This window comes from Oryzias melastigma, linkage group LG20 (assembly GCF_002922805.2).
Source record: "Oryzias melastigma strain HK-1 linkage group LG20, ASM292280v2, whole genome shotgun sequence".
Classification (NCBI taxonomy): domain Eukaryota; kingdom Metazoa; phylum Chordata; class Actinopteri; order Beloniformes; family Adrianichthyidae; genus Oryzias; species Oryzias melastigma.
In genome coordinates, this window is record NC_050531.1 from 14,396,979 (window position 1) to 14,420,189 (window position 23,211).

Sequence of the window (23,211 nt, forward strand, 5' to 3'; positions counted from 1 at the left end):
TACTCAAACATACACTCATTTGTGCGTGTTTTGCAGTGTGATGGAGTGTGGAACCAGCTTGTTGTTTTTAGCCCTCGGCTCCCTGCTTCTGTAAGGAGCAGCAGGGTGGTTCCTATAATCCCATCACTGTTGTCGTCACGAAGGCCCACAGGGCGATGCCTGGAGGTGAGACATTTCTGGCAGCCTCCAACTCTCCTTGGATGCCACAGCCAAAAGGCGCACCGCCATTAGTCATGTGCCACTCGGCCGGAACGTGACTTACAGTACAGAGGGGTTTGGCTTGAAAATGCGGAGGAAACATGTCTTGGAGAGGATTTTCAAAAGGCAAAGTTTCAAAGCGAGAGATTAAAAGTAGACTTAAGACAAGTTATGAACTGAAAGGTTATCCTGTTTTCGTGTCAAACATTTACGTCACTTACTTTTATCTTTTTTTCCCAGGAATTAGTCATGTTCTTGTTAAATTAGTTTTCCACTTTCAGAAAAACTTTTTTAAGGCAATTTTTTAATAATTTACAGACAAAAATGACAGATTAAAATGCATATTTTTTTGCTTAGAGGTGTCAGACAACATTTTTTATTCAGTTTACTCCTTTAATATAAAATAAATCAAAGAATCATTTGACAAAACAAAAACAAACTATTAAATTTCCATTATATCTTTGAACAAAAAAAAGACAAAAGTCTGACTGGAGCTGAAGGTGCAGGCAGCTAGCTGACCCCCACACATCTGTCTGTCTTCATCTCACAGCCTCACCCTTCCCTCAAACCGTCACGCAGCCGCCTGGCGCCTGTCCCCCAGGTTCACTCTGCGGCGGGGATTCAACCGAGCACCACTATGCAATTTCCCCGATCTGTGCTGACAGTGTACATGTCTCCCTTCCTTCCACGAGCATCTGTGCGGTTGGGGCACACTTTTCAGTCAAACAGCTTTCACAGGTTATAAAAGGTAAGAAAGGAGACAGGCGGGCTGCAGGCCCCGCATCCAGCTAGACGAATCAGTGTAAAAGCATATTGTAAGCTACCAACGGGACAGGGGGGGTTATATCTAACAGGACTGAGGCTGTGTTTATGGCTATGCCTTCCACGGGAAGCCCCAACGGCAATCTCCATGACCCCCCTCCCCTCCTACAGTAGATTTTCTTACTAATTTAACCCCAGATTGTATATCAAATCATGATCGGCATGGAAAAACTCCCACAGGCTACAGTTAGTCCCAAGCACTAGGGATCGTTGTCCTCACCCCGCCTGAGTACAGACAGGATGTGGCAGCTTGGAGGCATTACGTTGAAGAAGACCCACTTTAATGCTGCGGGCGTGCATTTATAGGAGCCCTAGTTTGGTAGAAGTGTATGACGTGCTGGATTCTGTAAACAAACAGCAGAAATGGAAGAGGAAAAAAAGGTTGAAAATTAGTCCTATTTTGTTTGATAACATCTAATCATTTATGATAGTCTGTGTACTCATTCCTATAATTAATGTATTTTCTGGGACAGCTTTTTCTCAACAAATTGGGTTTAAAAATATCTTCTGTTCTTTTGCATTAAATGAATTAGGTAAAGAGAAGCATTGTGGGTGCGTGGGGCCGTCACAAACCCCTGGATTTCCAACATTTTTCAGACAATGGTCTGAGACTTGTCATGAATTTTTGTCTGCAGTTTGTGCTTTTAAAACCCTATCAAGCTGCTCTGCAAAAATAGGCACCATAGAAATAAGTCAGATTTTCTTTAAATAAGCAAAAATAAATCTGGTCATAAAAATGGTCTGACAAATGATTCATAACTTTAGAAAAAAATCTAGTTATAAAAAACTAAGGTGATTTTGCTATTAAAAGACAAGATACAATTCAGTTTTTGCAGTGAAGAGAGTGGGGCAAACCTAAAACAGTAGTGTTACAGTTTTAAAGTTAGGTTCAGAATGTGTGTGTTAAGTTATGATGTCAGCTAAGAGGAACAAACACAGACTTCTGTCTTCTTTGTGGTTTTCTTGTGGCTCCAAACTGCTTAGAAAGTTGCAGAATATGTGTATCAGATGCCTACAAATACAAACATGTACAATTTATCAAAACTTAAAACAAGAAAAATGCAAAGGGGATTAGACAAACTACAAAACTGAAATATTTGTGAGTAAAACAACTTAAAATGTGAAATTGTTCAGCTTTAACCCCTTCATGCTAATTTGCAACATTTAGAATATATATTTATATATATATATATAATTTTACATTTTTGCCTTGAATTTCTTTTTTTTTATTCGGCCAGTGTACAAAATTAAAAAACAAAGTTTGAAAAAGAACTTCTCTTGAGGACTTCAGTTGTTTCTGATGAAAATAAATTCAGACTTTAGTACTAATTATAGATCACTTAACCCCTGAAAGCCTGAATTTATTTATTATTATAAAAATTAATGGGTCTAAGGTTTTTGTTTTCACGTAGCTGTTAAATTAAATCAAATTAATTTAAATACAACTACAGTATGATTTTGCTTTTCTTTTTTCAACTGTTTAAAATCTACTTAGCTATACAATGTACTTTGGATCTGCAGAACCTTGTAATATTTAGGTTTCTGTCTGGTTCATTATACTGATTCAGCGTTGTACTTCAATTAAAAAAACAGATTATTCAGTCTAGGTGTACAAAAAATGTAGTTAAGCTAAAACTCCCATTTGACTTTTTATTTGTTTCATTTATTACCATCCCTGGAAAATCTTTCAAAATAATGAATGTCTTGTATGACCTGAAATGTTGTCATTCAAGTGAGCTGTTACAAATAGGATCTGCTGAGCGTGAAAGGACAGATTGTGGTGTAACACCTCAACCTAGCTGTCTCTTTCTATGATGTCACAAAGAAATGCAGAAGTGCACACTCACACATTCACCTGGACATTACTTTGTTAGTAAATGTCTTTTTTTTTTGTTTCTGACAGGTGACATTTCATTATGGGGGAATCATGGATGCACAGCACATATCTAACCAGACATGACCCATTCAATGTCACAACCTGGGCAGGCTGTAGAGACTGACAAACTGGCAGGGGAAAAAAACTCACTGCAGGAACTTCAAACTAAACTTCTGACATTCTTCAACTGGTCTGACTCTTTCTGGGTACAAATAATCATAGATAATTTATCTGTTAACATGCAAACTGCTGTATACCAGCAGGACAGAAATTTTCACGGACCTTGTGTTTTTTACGGTCCAGTATTCTTTGTAGGGGAAATGTATAGTACTTCATAACAGTTTTCTTTGGGAAAATCTGTATATTTTGTTAAAAAAACTGTGACACTCATATTGACAAACAGCTTACATCAATATCACTATCTGCAGCCTTTTTTCTTCTTCTTCTTTTCTATTTTTTCAAACAAACAAACAAACAAACAAACAAAAAACTATTTGACCTACAATGAATATATGAATGAATGACAATGATCATTATTAAACATGTTTACAGTCATCAAAATAAGCCTACAGCAGAATAGAACGTGTTTTTTTATTAAAAGGTTAAACTATAACTAAATTAAAAAAATATGCAAAAACGTAAATATTTTTATTATAATTTAATAAATATTGCCATATTGATACAGTATATTTTAATATAATTTGTTATATTATTTTAGTAAATTGCATTAAATTTGAATATTTTATTATACGTTATTTTTGTCTTTTTGTCTTTGAAAAAACAATACAAACCTATTATTTTACGAGTTTAATTTTATATTCCCTGATGTAATATTGAGATGGACACCAAAGGTATGTGTTTATTGGATGCATCTAACGTCAATCAACTCTTATTGGGCGGGACTTGGAAAGGTCAGCCAATCAGAACAATGACTTTTCTTTGCTAACCCCTGAGCTGGGAGAACATGGCGTTACGGGAGCTATCGTCGCTAGAGAAATATTTGGGCCTTAAAAAGCCCAATAAATACAGTACACAGGGAGACAAAAAGGTAACGTAGCAAACATTTGCTTTACCACTTGTCGCAGGTTAAAAGTTGCGGTTTATCCGAAGTGAAGTTTTGAAGCAGCTGCTAGCGGTAACCGGGTGCTAGCATTGAGATGCTAACGAGCATGTGGATTCTAGCATAACAGGCTGCTCTGTAGTGACTTAAACCTCGTGTTAGCCTTTTGGGTCGAAACTGAGTAATTGACGTATTCACTGTTCTCGTGATGTTGACTTTTGACACTTTTTCACCCATTTATTTAAGTGGTTGATTAACAGGGAGCTGCTTGCTTTGTGGCAGGCACAGAGCAGTCTATGAGCAGACACATAGCAGGGGCGGAGCTATGAGGATTTAAATTGTGGGTGTGTGCTTGAGAATTTTTAATTAAGGGTAAATTCAAACTTGAATACGTTACCTTGATTTGTACGGTAAATATATACAATTTTAACAGTTAAAAATAACCTGTAGTCTAAATGAGAACACATCAAGTATAAATGAAGGCATAGGTGGTTATTTTAATGCATTAAGTCCTTTTTAGTCTTATTTCTGACCTTCCTCTTTTGTGATCCATCTCTCCATGTAGGTACCAGTCCTGCAGAATAACCAGGGCCCTCCTCTGGTGGGGCTGATAACCATCGCCTGTCACCTGGTGAAAGAGGCCAAGCGCTCTGATCTGCTGGGTGAATCTGCTGAGAGCAGAGCGGTGGTGCAGCAGTGGCTGGAGTACAGGGTCACCAGACTTGATGGCTGCACAAAAGAAGACAGCAAGTCCATATTGAAGGTAGAAGACCTGATATTCAATTAATAGCTGGTGCTTTTTCTCTCAAATATAGTGATTTGTAGATCTGAATGTGTTAATGTTTGCAAAGGTGATCACAATAAAATTAAGATACATCCTTAAACGTCGTCCCAGTAGTCACAGAGTAAGAAATCCTATCAATTCTAAACTAAACTTAGTAGGGTTTTAGAAGAGCCAGCTCCATTAAAAGTACATGTCAGTTTATCTTTTATTCCCATTATCTGTTGGCCACTTTGATCAATTTGTGTGTCTGTTTTCTTCCTCTTGAGGCACAAAAGACAGGAATACAGATTGATATATGGCCCTTCAGTGACATGGCCCCACGCTACACAGAAAAGCATTTTAATGTGCTTGACGCCAGTCAGCGTGAAAGGGATCGTCAGCCACTGGCCGACTGGACACTTGGCGCCTCTTGGCACCATCCTGTCAGCATGAAGTGCCTGTGTGTTTGTGTGTGTTTGTGCGTACTTCTCAGCATGACACGTTGTTGTGGCATGGCTGAGGAGTCACGCTGTGTTGCAGCATGTTATCTGGACAGGCCTTTTAAACATTTTAATGGTGCCGCTTACAGAAAGAAGTCGCCCTGAGCAGCTCAGCTCTGGTACCCGGTGGCCCCCTGTCCTGCCCTGCTGCTTTAACTGCATCCTTAACGCTCCTCAAGTCACCTGTCATTTCCTATTAAATTATCCAGAGATAAAATGTGTCAACAATAGGCATTTTTAAAACCTTCCAAAGGCAGGATCCAAACAAGGAATTTGTCCATTATTAAGTTAAAACTTGTTTCTAAAGTAAAAACTCACTTCTCTGTTGTTAGAATAATGCTATTTGAACTTATAAATTCATATTACTGGTTTCGATTACAACTTAGCGACATGGCAAAACATTTAAATCTAAAAAAAATGTATATCAAGTTTGATTTGGAGCCTGAGCACAAAGTGCACTAAAAACAATCTGTAAAAAAGTTTGTAAAACGATGTGACAGATGTTTTGTGAGTTACCGATTGGCTTGAGAATCTCATAAAGAGAAACAATTCTCACACCAACTCAGCAGATCACCGTACCTATCTTAGGGGTTGAAACAAATGTGTAGAGCCCCCACTTTTGGTAATATCAACCTTAATAATAATAACCTTTATTTATATAGCCCCTGTTAAGATAAAAATCACAAAGTGCTTGATAGTAAATTCAGAATATAAAAACAATTAAACTAAGAGCAATTTTAAAAATATATGTTTTTAGCTGCTTTTTAAAAGAAAACACTCAGACTACCTTCAAGTAGATTTTGCCGTTTGATGCTCAGAGTCTGAAGTCACAACCCCAGTGGGCTCAGTTTGATTTTCAACTCATCACAACAGTGACTCAGTAATGTTTCGAAGACTTTGCTAATAAAATTTTTTGCACAATGGCAACATTTTACGATGTAAAAGCTGAAAGCAAAAACAAACACCTTCACATGCAAAAACTTACAATGTCCACAAGTTATCTCTCTGATCCCAATGCACACAGCATAATTAAGGTCATAAATAAGATACTAAGTTGATACTTTAGTGGGGAAACAATATTTTAAGGACCTGTCCACACTAGTGCCCCCCCCAAACCCACACACTCATATTCACAGAGGATGCTACCGCTGGACCCACTGCAACAACCCTGTTCACTGAAGAGGTTCAATCACTGGTGGGGAGCATCCCTTTGATGAAAAAACAGAAGTTAAAACAAAAGTTAAAAGGAATGAAATGCATAAAATATAAATAAATAAGTCTTAATAGATGGATAGAAATCATCCATCTAGTTAAAAAAAGAACAATTGAAATGGGTAAAAACAGAGGTACGATCGGATAAAATAAAGTTAAATATAACATAAATCTATTCCTGAATTTCAGCTAAACCACAGATTATAAATCAAGCTCTGAAGTCTTTCTTTTAAGTTTCCATCATTTCCAGTGAATGCAGTAGCCAACAGATTCTCTTAAGGTAAATGCAGGTATGCTAGAACCCAGATTTGAGCTCCATATGTTGTAAATGTGAGTTGGATGGGGGTGAAGAGCTTTCTGTCCTCTGATGCACGACTGGGCTTCAGCTTTATGGCTTTAGGCTAAGAAAAGAAAGGATCGGATTCTTGGAGGGGAGGAAGTCTGCAGTCTTCATGCCTTGTTTGGCATCACCCACTCTTGCCGCACAATAACTCCATTTGCCCCCAAGATGCTCAAGTGTGTGAACACTGAGTTTTCCCCTTGCGCAGCGTACAAGCGCTAAAGATGGTCCCTTCCTCTGGGACCAGCACTTCTGTGCACGACTTTGTGCAGACAGACGTTGACTGAGAGGCGCAGAGCGCTGCCCGAGTTTGTGATGGCTTCATTGGGTTTGCAGGCGACAGTTGTAGTAATTTCCTAGCAGAGTAAACAAATGTTGTGTTTGGTATGACATCTCTGTTAAAGCTGCAGTCATGGGAGAGATGGTATAACCCCTCAGGATACATTATTCCTGTTCACATCACACACACACACGTATGTAAAAAAGCTAAAAACATGGGCTGCTGCTGTTTAGATTCACAGATATGAGGATTAATTAACCTGCTGTTGTGTGACATGTCCATTCAAGCACCAATTAACCTTTAGGAAGCTAAAAATGATTATTTTCTAAAGAGAAGACATTTTTGTAATATCTAATTTCATCCTCTCCAGAAGAAAACTGTCTTTGTATTTCTTGAGTTTATCCTAAATACATTTTCCCATTAAGTTGTGGAAAAAGTCATTCAATGTTTTCTCTTTAAGGAACTCAACATCCACCTGCAGGACAATGTCTACCTGGCAGGGAACCACTTCACCTTAGCTGATACTCTTATGTACTATGGAATACATCCACTCATAGTAAGTACTCCTCCTCCTGTGGTGTTTGTTTACACCCACTCCAATAAAAAATGTGTTTTTAACATGTTCTTGTAGATTTAATCTCATGATGTTGCACATATATGAAGAAATGTACTTGTTTCTCTGTATTTCCTATTCACTATGAATCAGCCGTAGACAAAAAAACGGTTTGAAAAATCTTGTACTGGGCAGCCATGGGGCAAAGTGATCAGTAGGTGGCAAGCTCAGTTCCTACTCATATGTGCCAAGATGTTCTTGGGCAAAACACTGATTCCTACATTTCTCCGAGTGCGTGGCATCTTTACCAGATATGTCTGTGAATATTACTGTGTATGATCAGAGCTTTGGCACAACGGAGTATTAGGGTCAGTTTATAAACAAAAACCTTTTTTAAATTACAAGAAAAAAGTCGTATTTTTATGAAATTAAAAGTCATGGGATACATTTATGACTTTAAATCTTGTAAATTTAAAAGATTTAAAGTAATTAATTTACTAGAAAAAAAATAATGAATTAACAAAAGAACCAAAGTGGTCTTTTTATTGTAACCATGCTTGAAGATGAAAGACGTGGAGCATCTTGTGAAGCTTTATTTCCAGTTTGGTGTCAAAAACAAATTTTGAACCTTTTGGCATCTCAAAATCAGATTATTATTAATGTACCCACTTTCCAGAGTTTGGCGTCGGTAATTCAGAGTTTCATTTACAAAACAAAGAGCTCAGAGAGACACGTTTGCAGGACTGCCACTTTATTCTGCCCTTTCAATTCACACACCCAGAAGTTCATTTGTCGTGTGCAGAAAAAAACAGCAAAGGAGAAGATAAACAGTGTTGCAACGCCCCCTTCGTCTTGTTTCAAGACAAAACAACAAAGAGGAATTAACATAGTCTGTTACATTAGCACAAGACATTGGACATTTTAGAAAATTGTAAGCACCACGAAGAGTTGGTGTAGATATTGTCTTTTGTGGAGACAGAAATGACGAGAATTGCAGAGATCCTGCAAGGAATAAAACTTTGATAAACTGTAAATCAAACAAAGGAGCTTCCAAACATTTGTAACGTTTTAAACATTCAGCTTATCTGTAGAAATCCGCAACGCTTTTTACAGTTTAGTCGGTCTGCTTTACTCACTCACTGGACTGTAGGCTCACTTTGACTTTAATCCTGTAAATTAACGAGATTTAAAGTCATACGTTTATGATAAAAAACTCTTACATTTCCGACTTTTAATCACTTAACTTTTTTTTGTGACATTAAGGTTTACTTAGGTGGACCTTCAAGACAGTATAAAATATTAATAAACCCTATTATTTTAGTATTAGTTGTTCAGCGTTGTATCCCTGATTGGGCTTAGACCATCAACAACTCCCCGTCATCCTTCGTCTTCTGTCCTGGGGGGTCCTCTCATGCTCCGTCCTCGTGTGACCGGTCTGCTTGATGTCTCTCCTCCATGCGTTCCTCAGTTTCCCTTGTTTGCTCTTCTTTTGGGGATTGGAGGTCAGAGTCTGACGGGTGATGCCGGCTGTTAGTTCACTCAGGATGTGGTTAATCCAACCCCATCATCTCCTTCTGACCTCTTCATCTACAATAAGAAAACATTGTCGAGAAGTAGTAAAACTCAACAGCGACACGATAAGAATAATCCAGTTGAAATTATTCTAAATAACTTTGTAAACAAAAACTCTCTCCAAATAAGATGATTAAAAAGGATGTATTTAAGCTTAAACAAAGTCAGATTTCAAGTCCATTCTTAGTATTTTTTGCACTGTTTATATGTTATTTTCCATTGAGCACTGATGACTACCCTTATTTATTTTTTTTCTGTCTTAAATTCTGATAATTAGAAATGAAACGTATAGAAGAGAGTTTCACCATGTTTTGTGATGAGTGTGTTCACGGGTCATACTTGTTTAGCTATTTATCTTTCAGTTGTGTGTTTTAATGTCGATCAGAGTCAGACTCGGGCATCCAGCTGTCTCTTCCGCTATTAGCTCTCACTTTAGTCAAACCACAACTTTAATTATGAATTTGTCATAGAGGATAGCACACGATTTGACCAGTCATTTGGCCAAAGGGCTTTGAGATCAAGCTGGCAATGAACACACGGATTCTAAACGCATTCTCAGTTCTCTTCAAAAAGACAGTGATGTGGCATGAAGTGATGTCTTCAGCCTCAGACCAGGAACTAGTAAGTTTGCTACGCCTTACAGGATAAAAGAAAAGAGTCTTCAGAAACGGGGAAGGCGGAATGAGGCGGAGGGGAGGGAGCGATCACATGTTGAGAGGTGTCAGCGGTTGTGGCAGAGATGGAAGTCTGCCCCCCGCCACCAGGCAGAAGAGCGTCACTTTGATTTGCGATCAGTGTGGTTTTTAACCTCAGGGACGCCGGGTCAGCCAGTCCGACCTTTGACCGCAGTTTGTGCTGATGTTCAATTCATGGAAACAACTTTACACAGACATTAAACCTGACTGATGCTAGAATGCTCTCAGGCTGCTTTCTCTTCCATGCAATAAACTTTTGTTCATCGCTTAATTAGATAAAATAAACCACATATTTACTAACTTATTGACAGTTTTTTCTTCACATTAGCTCTCTCATGTGGTCAATTATAAGGGAGTTCAAACTGCACATACGTTTTATCTTGTTTTAAAGTTTTTAAACAACTGATGGGTGTTGTCCTTTCCTCAGGTGGACTTGACCGTCCAGGAGAAGGAGCAGTATCTGAACGTCGCCCGCTGGTTCGACCACATCCAGCATGTCCCCCGCCTGCGGCACCACCTCCCTCCAGTAGCAGTACTCAGGAACAGAATCTACACCGGCAGACATCATTGAACCTCTTTCCTCCAAACCCCCACATCGACTTGTTTCTTCTTTGGGCCCGACCAATCGTCTTAAACCCAAGAGTGCGTTGTTTATGTTGTGTCCACCATCTGTACGTCTTTGCTGCTTTATGGTTGTCTGTTTATATTACCAAAATAATGTCAGTCATTTTAAATCTAGTAGCTGTGAGCTTTTATCAGAATGTCCGGACTGCCTAACAAACTTTGACAAAAGTGTAGAACGTTTTATTCCTCCTGTGGTCGGGGAGTGATGACATGGAAAGTCCCATAGTTTAGTGGTAAATTGTGTTCGCTCTTTTCAAAGGGAAAGCTGTTTACGGTGTGGTGTAGCGCTGCTAACTCGGTTAAAAGGTGTTCTTATTTATGAATAGGATCTTCTGTTTAATCTGAGCCTTGAATTTTTTTTTTTTTTTTTTATGATGGCTATTACAAAGTAAACGGGCTGTGCGTACCTAACCCATCATTCATGTCTGTACAGTTTTATCCCATTAGGTATTTTTTAAGTTTAATTTGTATCCCATCCATTTGACTGGACAGCGTTGTCTCGCCTGTATTTCTGTTAATTCTCAATTACATCCCCGCTCTCCGTTCCACTTCCTCGCCACCAGTTGTGTGGGCAGCATCGAGCAGTTGAACGTCAGCCCCAGAGTCAGAGATCAGAGTGAGCCTCCAATCAGTCCCAGTACCACCACTGTTGATGCTGCAGGCCAGAAAGAGGGCAGTGGGCTCACCAGCTGCCACACAGATCCAGCCAGCCAAGGCCAGAACTCAGGCCCCTGGGCGACAGTCAGCCACTGTGTGTCATTTCAACCCTCATGCTCCCACGGGGCTGCGGCGGAGAGAAGGACGAGGAGAGGCAGCGAGTGAGCGAGCGAGGGAGGGATGGAGGCCACAAAGGAAAACAGCACCCAGAGGCCGAGAGATCTTTTAGTGACACGAACAATCATCCGGGTCTCTGCAGGCGGGCTGGATGCTTGCCATTAGCATAATTAACAGGTCAAACGGTGGCAGCAGAGGCAGAACCTCTGTGTTCATGAAGGTAATGAGGAACACGGACAACACTAGGTACAGTTTAAGGACTATCGTTTGTCTTCACTCTTTCTGTCACTGATTCTGCTCCCACGCCTTAATATTTCCGTTGAGATACCTGCATTTTAGCAGTTTTCTTTCCTACATTACAAATCTTCAGGATACAAACATGATGTTCACCCTTTGCCAATAAATCAAAAAGATGCAGAGCTTATGACCCCTGACTCGTCCTCTGATTCTTCTTTGTGTACTTTTGGTATTCTCCAAGAATTTGTTTGTGCACAAGCCAGACAGAAGACAGAACTATTGTCCAACCCGGTCCTCTCAGACAGCGTGCTATGTGTTTGTGGCAAGTGCTACAAAGTAGATGTGAAGGATATAAACAGCTTGCAGTCATTTGAGAGAGCCTTGTGACTACATGGGGTAGTTTGGGCTGTGGTCTGTCGTTAAAGAAGGCCTTGTCTTCATGGTTATGTTAACATTCAACTGGAATTTTGTATCTGGAGCTCAATATCTGAGAGTTTCACTGCATTCTGAGTTGAAGATAATGTTATTTTGTTTGCAAAAATGTCTTCTGGAGAAGGTTAGATTGATTTGCCTTTGCCAAAATCTTTCATTTTCTAACAAAGGGCAAAAACTAAAACTCCACAGACGAAAACATGCAAAACAAACACATACTGTGTATCTCACACTGAAGAAATTAGTATAAAAAATGTGGAAGCATTGTCTTCTACTACCCAAAGAACAGTATTTTTTCTTCTCTTGCTGTTAAGGCACAAGAACGGCTGCAGAGACAAGAAAAACTATAAGAAACCAGAGCTGGAGAAGAATTCCTGCAGAAAATTCACACAAGCATTAAGAGAAACTGACTAAAGGCCTCAAGACTGCAAGATTGGTGCCAGGTGATTTCCTCCAGAGCAGCAACATCTAGAACAGAATCGGCATGCTACGTTTTTACTATACTTCCTGGTCTTTTTTTAGGTTGTATTGATAGAATTTTAAATAGACTTAAACATGAATGCTTGTTGTAGACACAAAATGTTTAATTTTAATAATTCAATTCATATATGTTGTCAATATTGAATCATTTTGAACAATCCAATTCACTTACCTAAAATCAATCTTTTTCCAACATTTCAACCAGTGACTCAGATAAATACCTGGTACTGAAGAGTGCAGGTGAAGTTTTCCAGGTTCCTTAGATGTCAATTAAATATGTTTACAAGTAAACACGGATTAATGTCAAATTCACATTTTAGTTTAAAAAAATTCAGTGTTTTTCCACATCAAAATAACATAAACGAGCATTATAACATTATATCACACTGTATGCTCACATATTTATGTGCTTCAACCATTGACATATATATATAGAATTGGTCGAGACGACATTAGTGAGTCGATCTGAGTCAACGTTCCTATCGCAACCACTCACCAATCAGGAGTGAGTTTATTGAAAAGCCCCACCCCTTCTACTGAATCTGTCAATCAAACGTTTCGAACATTTCAGGTGGGGCCAGTAGCCACCACATGCTCTTATTGAGGCATCTGATTGGCCAGTTTGTAACTTGAATAACTTGTGATAAAGAAAATATAGAATGAAAAAAAATTGGTCTAGCAAGAACATTTTAAAAAGAGACACCAGAGGAATTGGAGTTTATTCTGACAAAAAGAACGACTGAATAATGTAGCTATTTGTTATTCAATTGAAGTCTATGGGAGTTTAACCTTCTGCGACCAGCGGATACTTCATATTTGATTAGAGTTGATAGTCAGTCCAGTTCTCTCTATACGGTCTATGGTTTCCACAAATTGGACTGTGATGATGTCTTGATCATTTTTGCTGTCATCAGGTGTGTGCTGTCCGCTGTTATGTCACTGGGTCGTTTGATGTTATAGCAAAATAAAACTACTGTACTTCAATCCAAATATTTTACAAAATCAATTTAATTCATTTTGAAACAATTTTATAATAATATAAGTCAGTTCGATTAAAATCTGATTGAATCACAGGATCATAAATCGGTGATATAACAAAGTCAACTAATTTATTAAATAAAAAATGACACTAAAATGATAGGACCCTGATCAGAACAGTGTCTTACTCAAAAACTCACTTTGAAACACATTCCTCAGACCAAAATGAAACACTAAAGTCATCTTATGCTTTGGAACCATTTCACTCAATAGAAACATTATTATCCAAAATGGATTTCATGCACTTCATTCCAATTTTTAAAGATAGTCTTAGGAATCACAGTGATCCAGTCATTCATCACTGTTGACGTGTTTGGCATTTTTTAACCTGATCTAATGCGTTCCACTCACAAAGCGGGGAGCCTTCTTTTACCTCTAAAAATCAGCAAGTAGTTGCAACATCCAAAACGGTTTAATCTTACAAGTTTATTTGTACTAATTTGGCATAACTAATATAAAATATACTAAGCTTACTGTATGTCACAGTACTCTTTTTGCTTTAACCTCCTATAACTAGGTTTCAAGTCGACTAAGACCTCCTTTTTAAGGTGGCTCAGAGTTTGGCTTTTGGAGCCACAAGATTTCAAGGTTTTTTTGTTTTTGTTCCAGCCTAAAGAAATGGACCATTCAAGAGATCTGGCAGAAGGAGTTTATTCCAAAGAGCAAAAAGCCGCTTTTGAAAGGAATCAGACTCTCAGCTTTACACGGATCATTAATCCTGAAATTCATCTGGGACATGAAGTGAATTTCCACAAAAAAATAATCAAAGCAGTGGAGTCAGTTTCACAAAATGCTGCAGGAATCGAACCCCTGTCGTTCGGGCTTTACCTCCTCATCGTCTCTCAGCACCTTTGTCAAGTTTACTAACCATTTTAGATGGACAGCCCCCACGCCACCTACACAGCAACGGTCGCCACAACCTCTCATTAATTCTTATTAACAGCATCAGGCTGAGGGAGAGGTATCAGCCGCGACATCTGCTGAGAACAGGCCTCGCCAGCTCTCGCTGAGTGATTCAGTGGAGCAATCAACACTGCGTGGTGGTAAGGAGCATTAGCATGTCATAAGTTCTTTTGACAGGACTTATCGACCGAGCTTTATCATGCTCTTACTCGTTGTGACAGTTGTACCATGCGCCTATAAAGATGGCATCTGATTGTCTGGTCCAATTATGTGAGTGTGTGAGCAGGAACACGCCTATGAAGGGCACAAAGGGACAGGAAGGGGGGCATGTGTTTCACGCAATATGCCCTTCATAAACTTATTTCTGTGGACGTGAAGATGCGTCTTCACTGGAACTCTCAAGGACTGAGGACGTGTGTGCGGTGGATTCCATGTGTCTGCACTACATCTAAAACCAATAGTCATTTTTATCTCTTTTTTTATTAAAATAATCTCTGATTTTTGATGCTGCTCTCACCCGTTGTCTGCTATCTTTTCTTGTTCTGCAGCCTGACAAACCTACAAGACGTATCGTAAACAAAGCATAATTTATCGAGAGACTGCACTGGATAGAGGGTCACAGAGGAAATATGTAAACAAGGAATCACTCCGACCACTCTGAGTTTGAAAAGTTGTCAGCAAAGTGTTTCCAAAGGCAGCGCACACAGGACATGTGGGCGTAAACAACGCCTTTCCAATCCACAGACACCAGGAAGCCTCTCTGCTGACCTTATGGCAAAGAAATGCTGGTGTTTGGAGCATATGATGAGCGCCATGATTGGTAATATATACAGTACAAGTTGACTTACATGATCAAATTTAGAGTTTTGGTGACAGAGATGCGGCACGTGTTTAATCAAGATTTGGCACAAAGGAAATCACAACACAAAATAGTAAATACAGAGATGAACAAAGAGCATCTGGTGATGCGTAGTGATGGAAGTAAAGGCTAATATAGTGCAGGTGTAGCTGCAGTCTGGTGTGATATAAATTCAGGAAACAACATTTAGCTTTTTTAATTTAAAAAATATATGAAGAATCACCATTTGCACTAGTAATGACATTAGCTAATTCAAAACACCATGTATACAATTGGACATAAAATATGTTGCACATTGTAGTGATGATCATTGACTGTATAGGAGAACTAGACAGAGTTAGTGTGATGTCACTCATAGAAAACGACTTATTTCCTGTTCCAACCAAATGAAGTCAATTTAGTCGCCTTTTTTTTGTTGTTGTTTTTACAATATGGACACCTCCATATTGGAACTGAATGACGTCAACAAGCTGTGATTGGTTCAGATCACTCTATTTAAATGTTTCTATGGCAACCAGAATTAGGCCAATCAGTAGTGAACTTGAAAGCGGGCTCGGGATAATCTGTCAAACGTTTGATCTGAGACCACATACTGAGGCATCTGATTGGTCAATTTATAACTCGAAAGACTTGCAATAAAGAAAACTATATAATGAATACAAATTGGATTAGCAAGAATGTTAAAAAAAGCATAGTAGAGCAAGAATTTGTATTCTTACAAATATAACGATAGAAGTCTATGAGATTTTGGGTACTTGGAACTAGCAGGTTCTTCCTATATACACTCACAATGATGGATGGAAGACAAAAAACATTAAAACACAAAGTTTAGCCCCAGTTTTGTGTACACTGCCACAATATTGCACCCAAGTAATTTCCTTAAGATTTTTTAAAAGTATTTAGGGAAGGATCCCCCCTGACCCTAACTATAAACAGTGCAACGACAAAAAAAGAAAACATTATATTTTCAGGATGCTAATACCATTTTAGGGTCATTTTTGAGAATACACAAATAATTGGGGAGAAGTTGAGCCAGTATACAGAACTTCAAATTGACAAGAACATAAAATAATTGACATAAAAATATTAAAGTCAAAATTTTGCACATGTGGACTTTTTTTCCCAAAAAAAAGTTAAATCCAGCATAATTTGTCCACTCTTTACAATGATATACTCTGTTAGATTTTCATTTGCAAAAAACTGCTGGTGGAATAAAGTATTTTGTTACTTTATTGTCTGTGGTCCATCTTGCAGAGCTCAAAGTATCTTGTAGTTTGAATTTGACGCCAAAGCTAGTTTGTTTTATACGTTATGAAGTTCACACCACAACTCTCACCTTAATGCATGCATACCTTATCATAGTATGCATATTGTACTAATACTATGGGAGAATTCCAGCTGTGGTACATACCTTCTTAAGTGGTGCAGGACACAGTATACAAAATCATACCAGGAATTAATACCTGATGCTCAAATGTATGTAGTCGCAGAACAAATTCCTCAATTTTAGTATAAATTAAGATTTACAAACAGAGTCAGAGCTAAGTTGCAATAGAATTTAATAGTTATGTTATAATGATATTTTCGGGGGGCATAAGACTGAACAGCAGGGGATCACAAATACATTTCAAACAGTTTTATTTTTCTTATTGACATTAAAATATCAGTTCTTTAGTGTGTCCTGATAACTTCTTAATCTTTTTCATAAATGATACTAATTTGTGGTCAAAGGTTTTTGCTCTTGCCCCGTTGTAGCTCCGCCCATAAATATGGTTACTATTGCGAATCATTTTTAGCTTTTTTCTATTTTTTAAAAAAGTTTTTTTTTTTAAGTCTGTGCCTCACGTGGCGCTGCTTGAAGATCTCAGGTGTACAGAGTTAAGTTTTCTAAGATGCATCCATTCAAGCCCCCTTAATCATGAAAAATGACGTGGAGTCGCCAAACTACATATGTGTGACCCGGGGCAAGGAGATTGCACAAGACTGCACCTTAAAACCTCTGTCTTTATGGCACACGCACACATACAGATGAGTGTTGTTGAATTAGCCGCCTGGATCGCTCCTCACCCCCCCTCTGCTGATTTACCTCAGCTGCAGCCTTTTTTCTTTTTTTTCTCTTTTTCTGTCAGAATGTGTGTGTGGTCATGCACCCATTCATGGGGTTATGGTTTTTGGCCCCCGGGGGTGGTGGAAGGTAAATTAAGGTTGAATGACAAAATTGACCAGCTGAGCTGAATGACTTGTAGAAATCGGACTTTTAAACCAAAAGTTGGGATACTTGGAAAACATCTTAGCTGTAAGAAGATTGTCCCCTACGACTTGCCATCATGTTGTGTGGCTCTGTCACAATCCCCATCTCTTTATTCAAATGTTTCACAAACTCGCCCTGTATTTACTCCTCCCCCACTTCCTGCTCCATCCAACCCACAGGTCATGCCACTTAACTTCAGCCAGCCCCCCTGCTGTAATAGGTTCTGATGGGAAGGCTCCAGGGAAGTTGACTTATCACTGAGAAGTGATACTAAAAGTAATTGCAGCTGAAACCCTGTGACAGGGTAGTGTGCGTCGGAAAAGAAACGGGGGGAAAATAGCGAGTGCTGCGCAGGGAGGATGGCATTTAAAAAACACCACAGAGGATAGCAGGGGGGTGGCGGGGTAAGAGACCGTTCCCCTCGGCCTTTTCCTGTAATTTGACCTCCATAGGAAAGCATTAACAGACTCCTAATTTGCATATTCCACTCATCTGCATACGTCACCATCCTTTTTTATTACAACAGTTTGCTGCTAACCGGACACGACAAATTTATTTAAACCTGGAGTTCATGTTAAGCACTCGCTCTTTTATCATGCATCCTCAAAAAAAAGTCTTAATAAACACAATTTCATGTCATTAACATTAAAAAAACTGGTTAACCTTATCCACACCGCTAAGTTCATTATTCCTGTACGCAATTACAGTTAAAGATCCACTCTGAAAAAATTTGAATTTTTAACACGGTTTTGTGGCTGTTTTCTCATGATGAAGGAAATATATAAAGTAAATTAAGCTTAAAATTTAATGTGAATCCGACAAAAAATAAATTTGGAAAAGGTTTTTAGATGAGGTGTAGTGGCTCACAAGCTCAAAGTTTGTTTCATTCTGATGCATCCACTTGTAGAAAACTAGATCCATGAACATCTTTGTTAAAGCTGTCTGAGCTTTACAGCTGGATAGCTCCAATATTGCTCACTATTATTGTAATGTTAGGATGGAGGTGTGAAGGGCTGTAAGCTAGTGGGAGAGCATGTAAACAAATAGATGATGGGAAATGAGGGAAGGCTTATTTAACGGCAACAGTCTCACTCACAGCTGATGAACTACTGTTGCTCTTTAGACACAAAAGATAACGATACCAAGTCTTCAGTACTACTACGGCTGACACAGAGAAATACTTATACTATGATATGTTTAAAAATAAAAGTTATCTGCAGGTAACAGATTCCAAGTAATTTAAATATGAAGTCTGTTTTTATTGTGCAGATCAATCCAAGCTTAAATCTATGGATTCAAACCACGACTGCATCCAAACACCAGAACCTGACACTCCGTGAATGTAAGACGTGAGCATCACCAGATAAACTGCTGTGTAAATATCTTGTAATACACGATCTGAAGTTTGTTAACAGGAAATCCAGGATTTGTTGGGGAGTTTGTGCAAAACCAGCTCGGAGTAATTCCAGGAGAAAAATGTACCGGTACTTAATTTGCTTTAAATTTGTTCTCTAATTTGCTATAAACTTAATGAGATTGTCTGATCTGGATGCTAAGGATTTATCATGTCAGGTGAAAAGCCCCTTTAACAATCAGGTTTAAGCATGGGATCACTTTTTAGCAAGTGTTTCTTCTCTGAAACTGATTCCTGTTGTGGGACTTAAAAGGGATTTAAATGTACCTAATAGTAAAAATGGTTAGGCTACAGTCACAAATATAACTGCCACTGTCCGGTGGGGAGGCAGAATCTTCAAGATTTTATCCTGTCACCTAATTTTAGATGGTGGCAGTCGGGTGGATGTCAGTCATACAGAATGGCCTACTTTTAACATATCCCCGGGCTACCAAGTGGCTGGTGGCTCTTGATATGGACGGCCGCCTTCCAGAGACATTTACACATCGTCCAGTCAGAGCTGCTGCCGCCTGGCGGTCCGTCCTGCTGTCACCCAGTTCTTTAAAGGTGTCATCCCCTCCTGTCATTGGGCTGCCACCATGCAACTGTGAAAGTGGGCAGCCACTGACCTTTAGAGAAAAATCCTCCAGTTGCCTTAAAATGTTTAACTTTATCTTAAAACTACACAATGTGTAAAAGTGTGATTGTCAAATTTGCTAAAAAAAAACTTGTATTTTAGGATATGTGACGTAGCATTAAAGGGCCTATATTGTGCAAAATTGACTTTTTTAACTTTTACATGTATAATATAATGTTAATTCCTCACGAAAAACAACCTCAAAGCATTCCTTCTAAAACCCTGCTCTCTGAGCACCATCCCCTCCCAAACAGTGGGTCCTTAAATTGTGACATCACAAAGTGAGGAACAGCCCCTGCGCTGCCAGCACCCCAGGCTAAAACACAATTTTTCCGAGGAGCTAGCGGTAATCAGCAAACGTTTATATGCACAATATGCATATAAAAGCACCCATGCTGAGGGCAGTTCTAGGTTGACGTCATGAAATGGGCGGCACCCAGAAGGAGTGAAAGGCGGAGCCTCAAAGATCAAGTCGCTTCACTCTCGGGTAAGAAAAGATATCTGAAAAATATATCTAATATTTCATAGATAATTGTTTTAGTGTTCCAAAAGTAATAAATGTTCATATATGTGGATATAGTTTACTCTTAAATATTTAAGAATAGCATGAAATAGGTCCTTTAATGGTGTTTACTTAAATAGTTCTTAGCACTTAACAGTCACAGTTCCATTCACCCATACACAGGCACATTAACACACAGATGATTGTGCGTGTTTGATTCTTGATTTGTACCTCTTACAATACATTTTGGGCATAAGTACATAAATTCCAAAATAAAAAAAATACAAATAACAATTTACACATGCACAAATTAAAATTACAACCGCTTGAAACTAACTATACACACAAATCTTTAAAAATTACTCATGAATCGGTTGTTACGTACACACAAAACTGCATTTACGCACAAATCTGAGGTAATACTCTTCACGTTTCAAGGGAAGAAAACATTTGTCAGTTAGTGATGCGTTTAAATGCTGCTAGAATGCTGGGTCATCTGAGTTTTCCTATCAGCCACTTTAAACTTATTTTGTAAATATTATTTGATGAAAACTTGACACTTTTCTGCTTTCTTAAACATATATGCCCCAAAAATGTATATAAAAAAGTCTAAATAAGCATTTTTTTTAAAACACTTATCCCTTAAAAAATAAAAATATTTTCCAGAACTGATTCTGTGCATGTGTAAGTTGTATTTTGGCTGTTTTTTTTATCTTGTAATGTTTGTACTAATGCACAAAAGCATGTTTTTAAGGCTCACAGCGACCTTCTTTTCCTACCTGTTTATAATGTTCTTACCTCAACTCAATTCTTTAATAACTTTGCTGGCAGATGTGTGACCCCAGTGACTCGTCATTCAATCACAAATAAAAGACAGACAGCCAGATGGCCAAATGACAGCCTGATGAAAAGTCAGCAGGAAAAATGTCGAGTTCTAAGCGAATGCAAATTGCTGGAATCCATCTTAAACAATGTTTAGACTTAACTAATTAACACTGTGATGTGAATGCAAGGCTGGAGGCAGGTTTCTTCCATTAACTGGCAAATGAAGCTAAATGGAGAACCGAAGTTCAAAATAAACTGTAAAACAAGCTACCTTTAGAGCTCTCATTGTCAAGACATCGGTGGTTTGAGCTCAGTATCAGAGGAAATGACATCATAACTGTAATATTAACAGACTAATGAATCGATGAAATCATAAGTTGGTTTGGAGACTTCTCATTTCACGTCTAATCTGCACCAAACACTAAAGCAGAACTCTTATTTTTGCAGATTTTTTATGATTTTGAGATCAGTTTCCTTTCTTTTTGTTTTTTTTGCTTCATCAAAGTACTTTTTTTTCATTTCAGATAAAGAATGATTTTACTGTGCAGATGTGAGAAATCATTTAAATGCATATCTTGCATATTTCTTTTTTATTTTGCAAGATATGAATTAAATTTTAGAATTAAGTTTAACTCATTTTTGTAATTTAGTGCCAACAATATTTTCGAAAAGTAGCTTAATATGTGAAACCATGTTCCTGAATTTTTAATTTTAAAATAAGTTCCCTGCAGAAATAAAAAAAATTACATATTTTTACATAATATTTTTTGGGATATTTTACAGTTTACAATTAAAATTATTTTATTTTCAACCCTGAATTTTAAATGTTCTTGTGAAAAACTGGCGAACATCCCAATTTTTATTGTGCATACAAAAACATTAAAGGAAATTCTGATTATTTCACCAATTTTTAACCCTTTAACACTGGAGCTCCAGTGTTTATGTTCTTTGATTTACTGTAGTTCTTTTTTTTTAATTGTTAACATGGTCAACATAATTCCAGCAGATTCTGAAGGAGAAATGCCGCTTTTCTCCTTTAGAATCTGCTGGAATTATGTTGATCATGTTAACGGTTGAAAAGTTCCAATATGTTAAAGATTTTGTGTTTTCAACTGCGTTCACTCACTGCATTTATTTCAAAAATTACGTTTCAATGGGAAAATGCTGCACGCTCATATCAGTCATTCATGAAGCATTTCTGTCCACACGACCAGACTCCAAAGTTTATTTGCCCTCATTTGTAGATTGCCACAGAGCAGTGATGACATCCATAACCACATAAATGATGAAAGAACATTATATTAAAACCTTAGGAAATACCTGCAGGAATAATATGAAACACATCATCTAAGAGATTAAGAATGTTTTTTTAAAGCCGCATCGGTTCCTTAAAACCCCAGGAGGGATGACGCGTCATGAGGTCACCTGACATGTGACACATAACATCCATGAGTGACGTTTTTACCAAACTAAAAAAACGACTGAGCTTGATGCTTTTAAAGACATATTTGGTGAAATTGCCCTTTACTGTATAAGTAATGATAGGTTGGTAAAATCAGTTTTACCAATCAGGGAGGGGCCAATAGGCAGGATTGGTCTGCAGGTGAGCCTGTGCTTCATTGTTTGTGGTCTTTGCTGTATTTTGGGAATAAATATGAACAACTTATACTTCTGAATTTCCATAATTCAGCTGACAAATCAACCAGCCTCCTTTGAATCCCACTCTGATCATCTTTTGATTTATTGTAAAAGTGGTCTTTTCCGTTTTTAGCCAAAATCAAAAAAAGGACATAGCTTCTGCAAAGCGGCAGGAGTTAATCACTTGAGTGTGGGACTGTTAGCGTTCAGTGAGTCTTCCCTCATTTCCACTCATCCATTTGTTTACACCAGGGGTCTGTAACCTACTGTGAAAGAAACATTGGGTTGATTTCTCACTGACTACAACCCAATAGGAGTCACAAAGTCTTCATTCACCCCTTAAAAAAATGATATTTATGAAATTGTTATTACTAGATAAGCATAAATGAACTGTTGACCATTTTGCATGAATAAAACACAAACATTAAAAGAAAATAGCCTTTTTTAAACTTTTGACAGAAGTTCCTTTCAAAATAAAACACGCCCTGTCACATATGATCTCAATGCAAAAAAGTAGTCAGCAAAAATGTTAAATTCACTGTTGTTGGTGCATCTCTGCCAGAAATGTAAATCTAACAAACAAAAATGAAATCTGAGCTAATTAAGTGACCCCTGCCATATTTTTTTAACACACTTAAAATTCCTTAATTTAAAAAAAATGTTCATTCCTGATTCACAATGATTTGAATCAAGAAAAACTCAGAAACAACATTTTGAGCTTCATTTTCTTTAGATACATCTTCCATA

The 23,211-nt window shown here is 38.0% G+C and overlaps 1 protein-coding gene across 1 annotated transcript; it reads left to right on the plus strand.

Moving 5' to 3' along the window:
* Nucleotides 1-3,793: 3,793 nt before the first annotated feature.
* Nucleotides 3,794-11,703, plus strand: eef1e1 (eukaryotic translation elongation factor 1 epsilon 1). The gene is made up of 4 exons (XM_024280504.2): nucleotides 3,794-3,944; nucleotides 4,522-4,719; nucleotides 7,512-7,607; nucleotides 10,299-11,703. The coding sequence occupies exons 1-4, from the start codon at nucleotides 3,861-3,863 to the stop codon at nucleotides 10,440-10,442; spliced, it is 522 nt and encodes a 173-aa protein (XP_024136272.1). The 5' UTR covers nucleotides 3,794-3,860; the 3' UTR covers nucleotides 10,443-11,703.
* The last annotated feature ends 11,508 nt before the right edge of the window (nucleotides 11,704-23,211 follow it).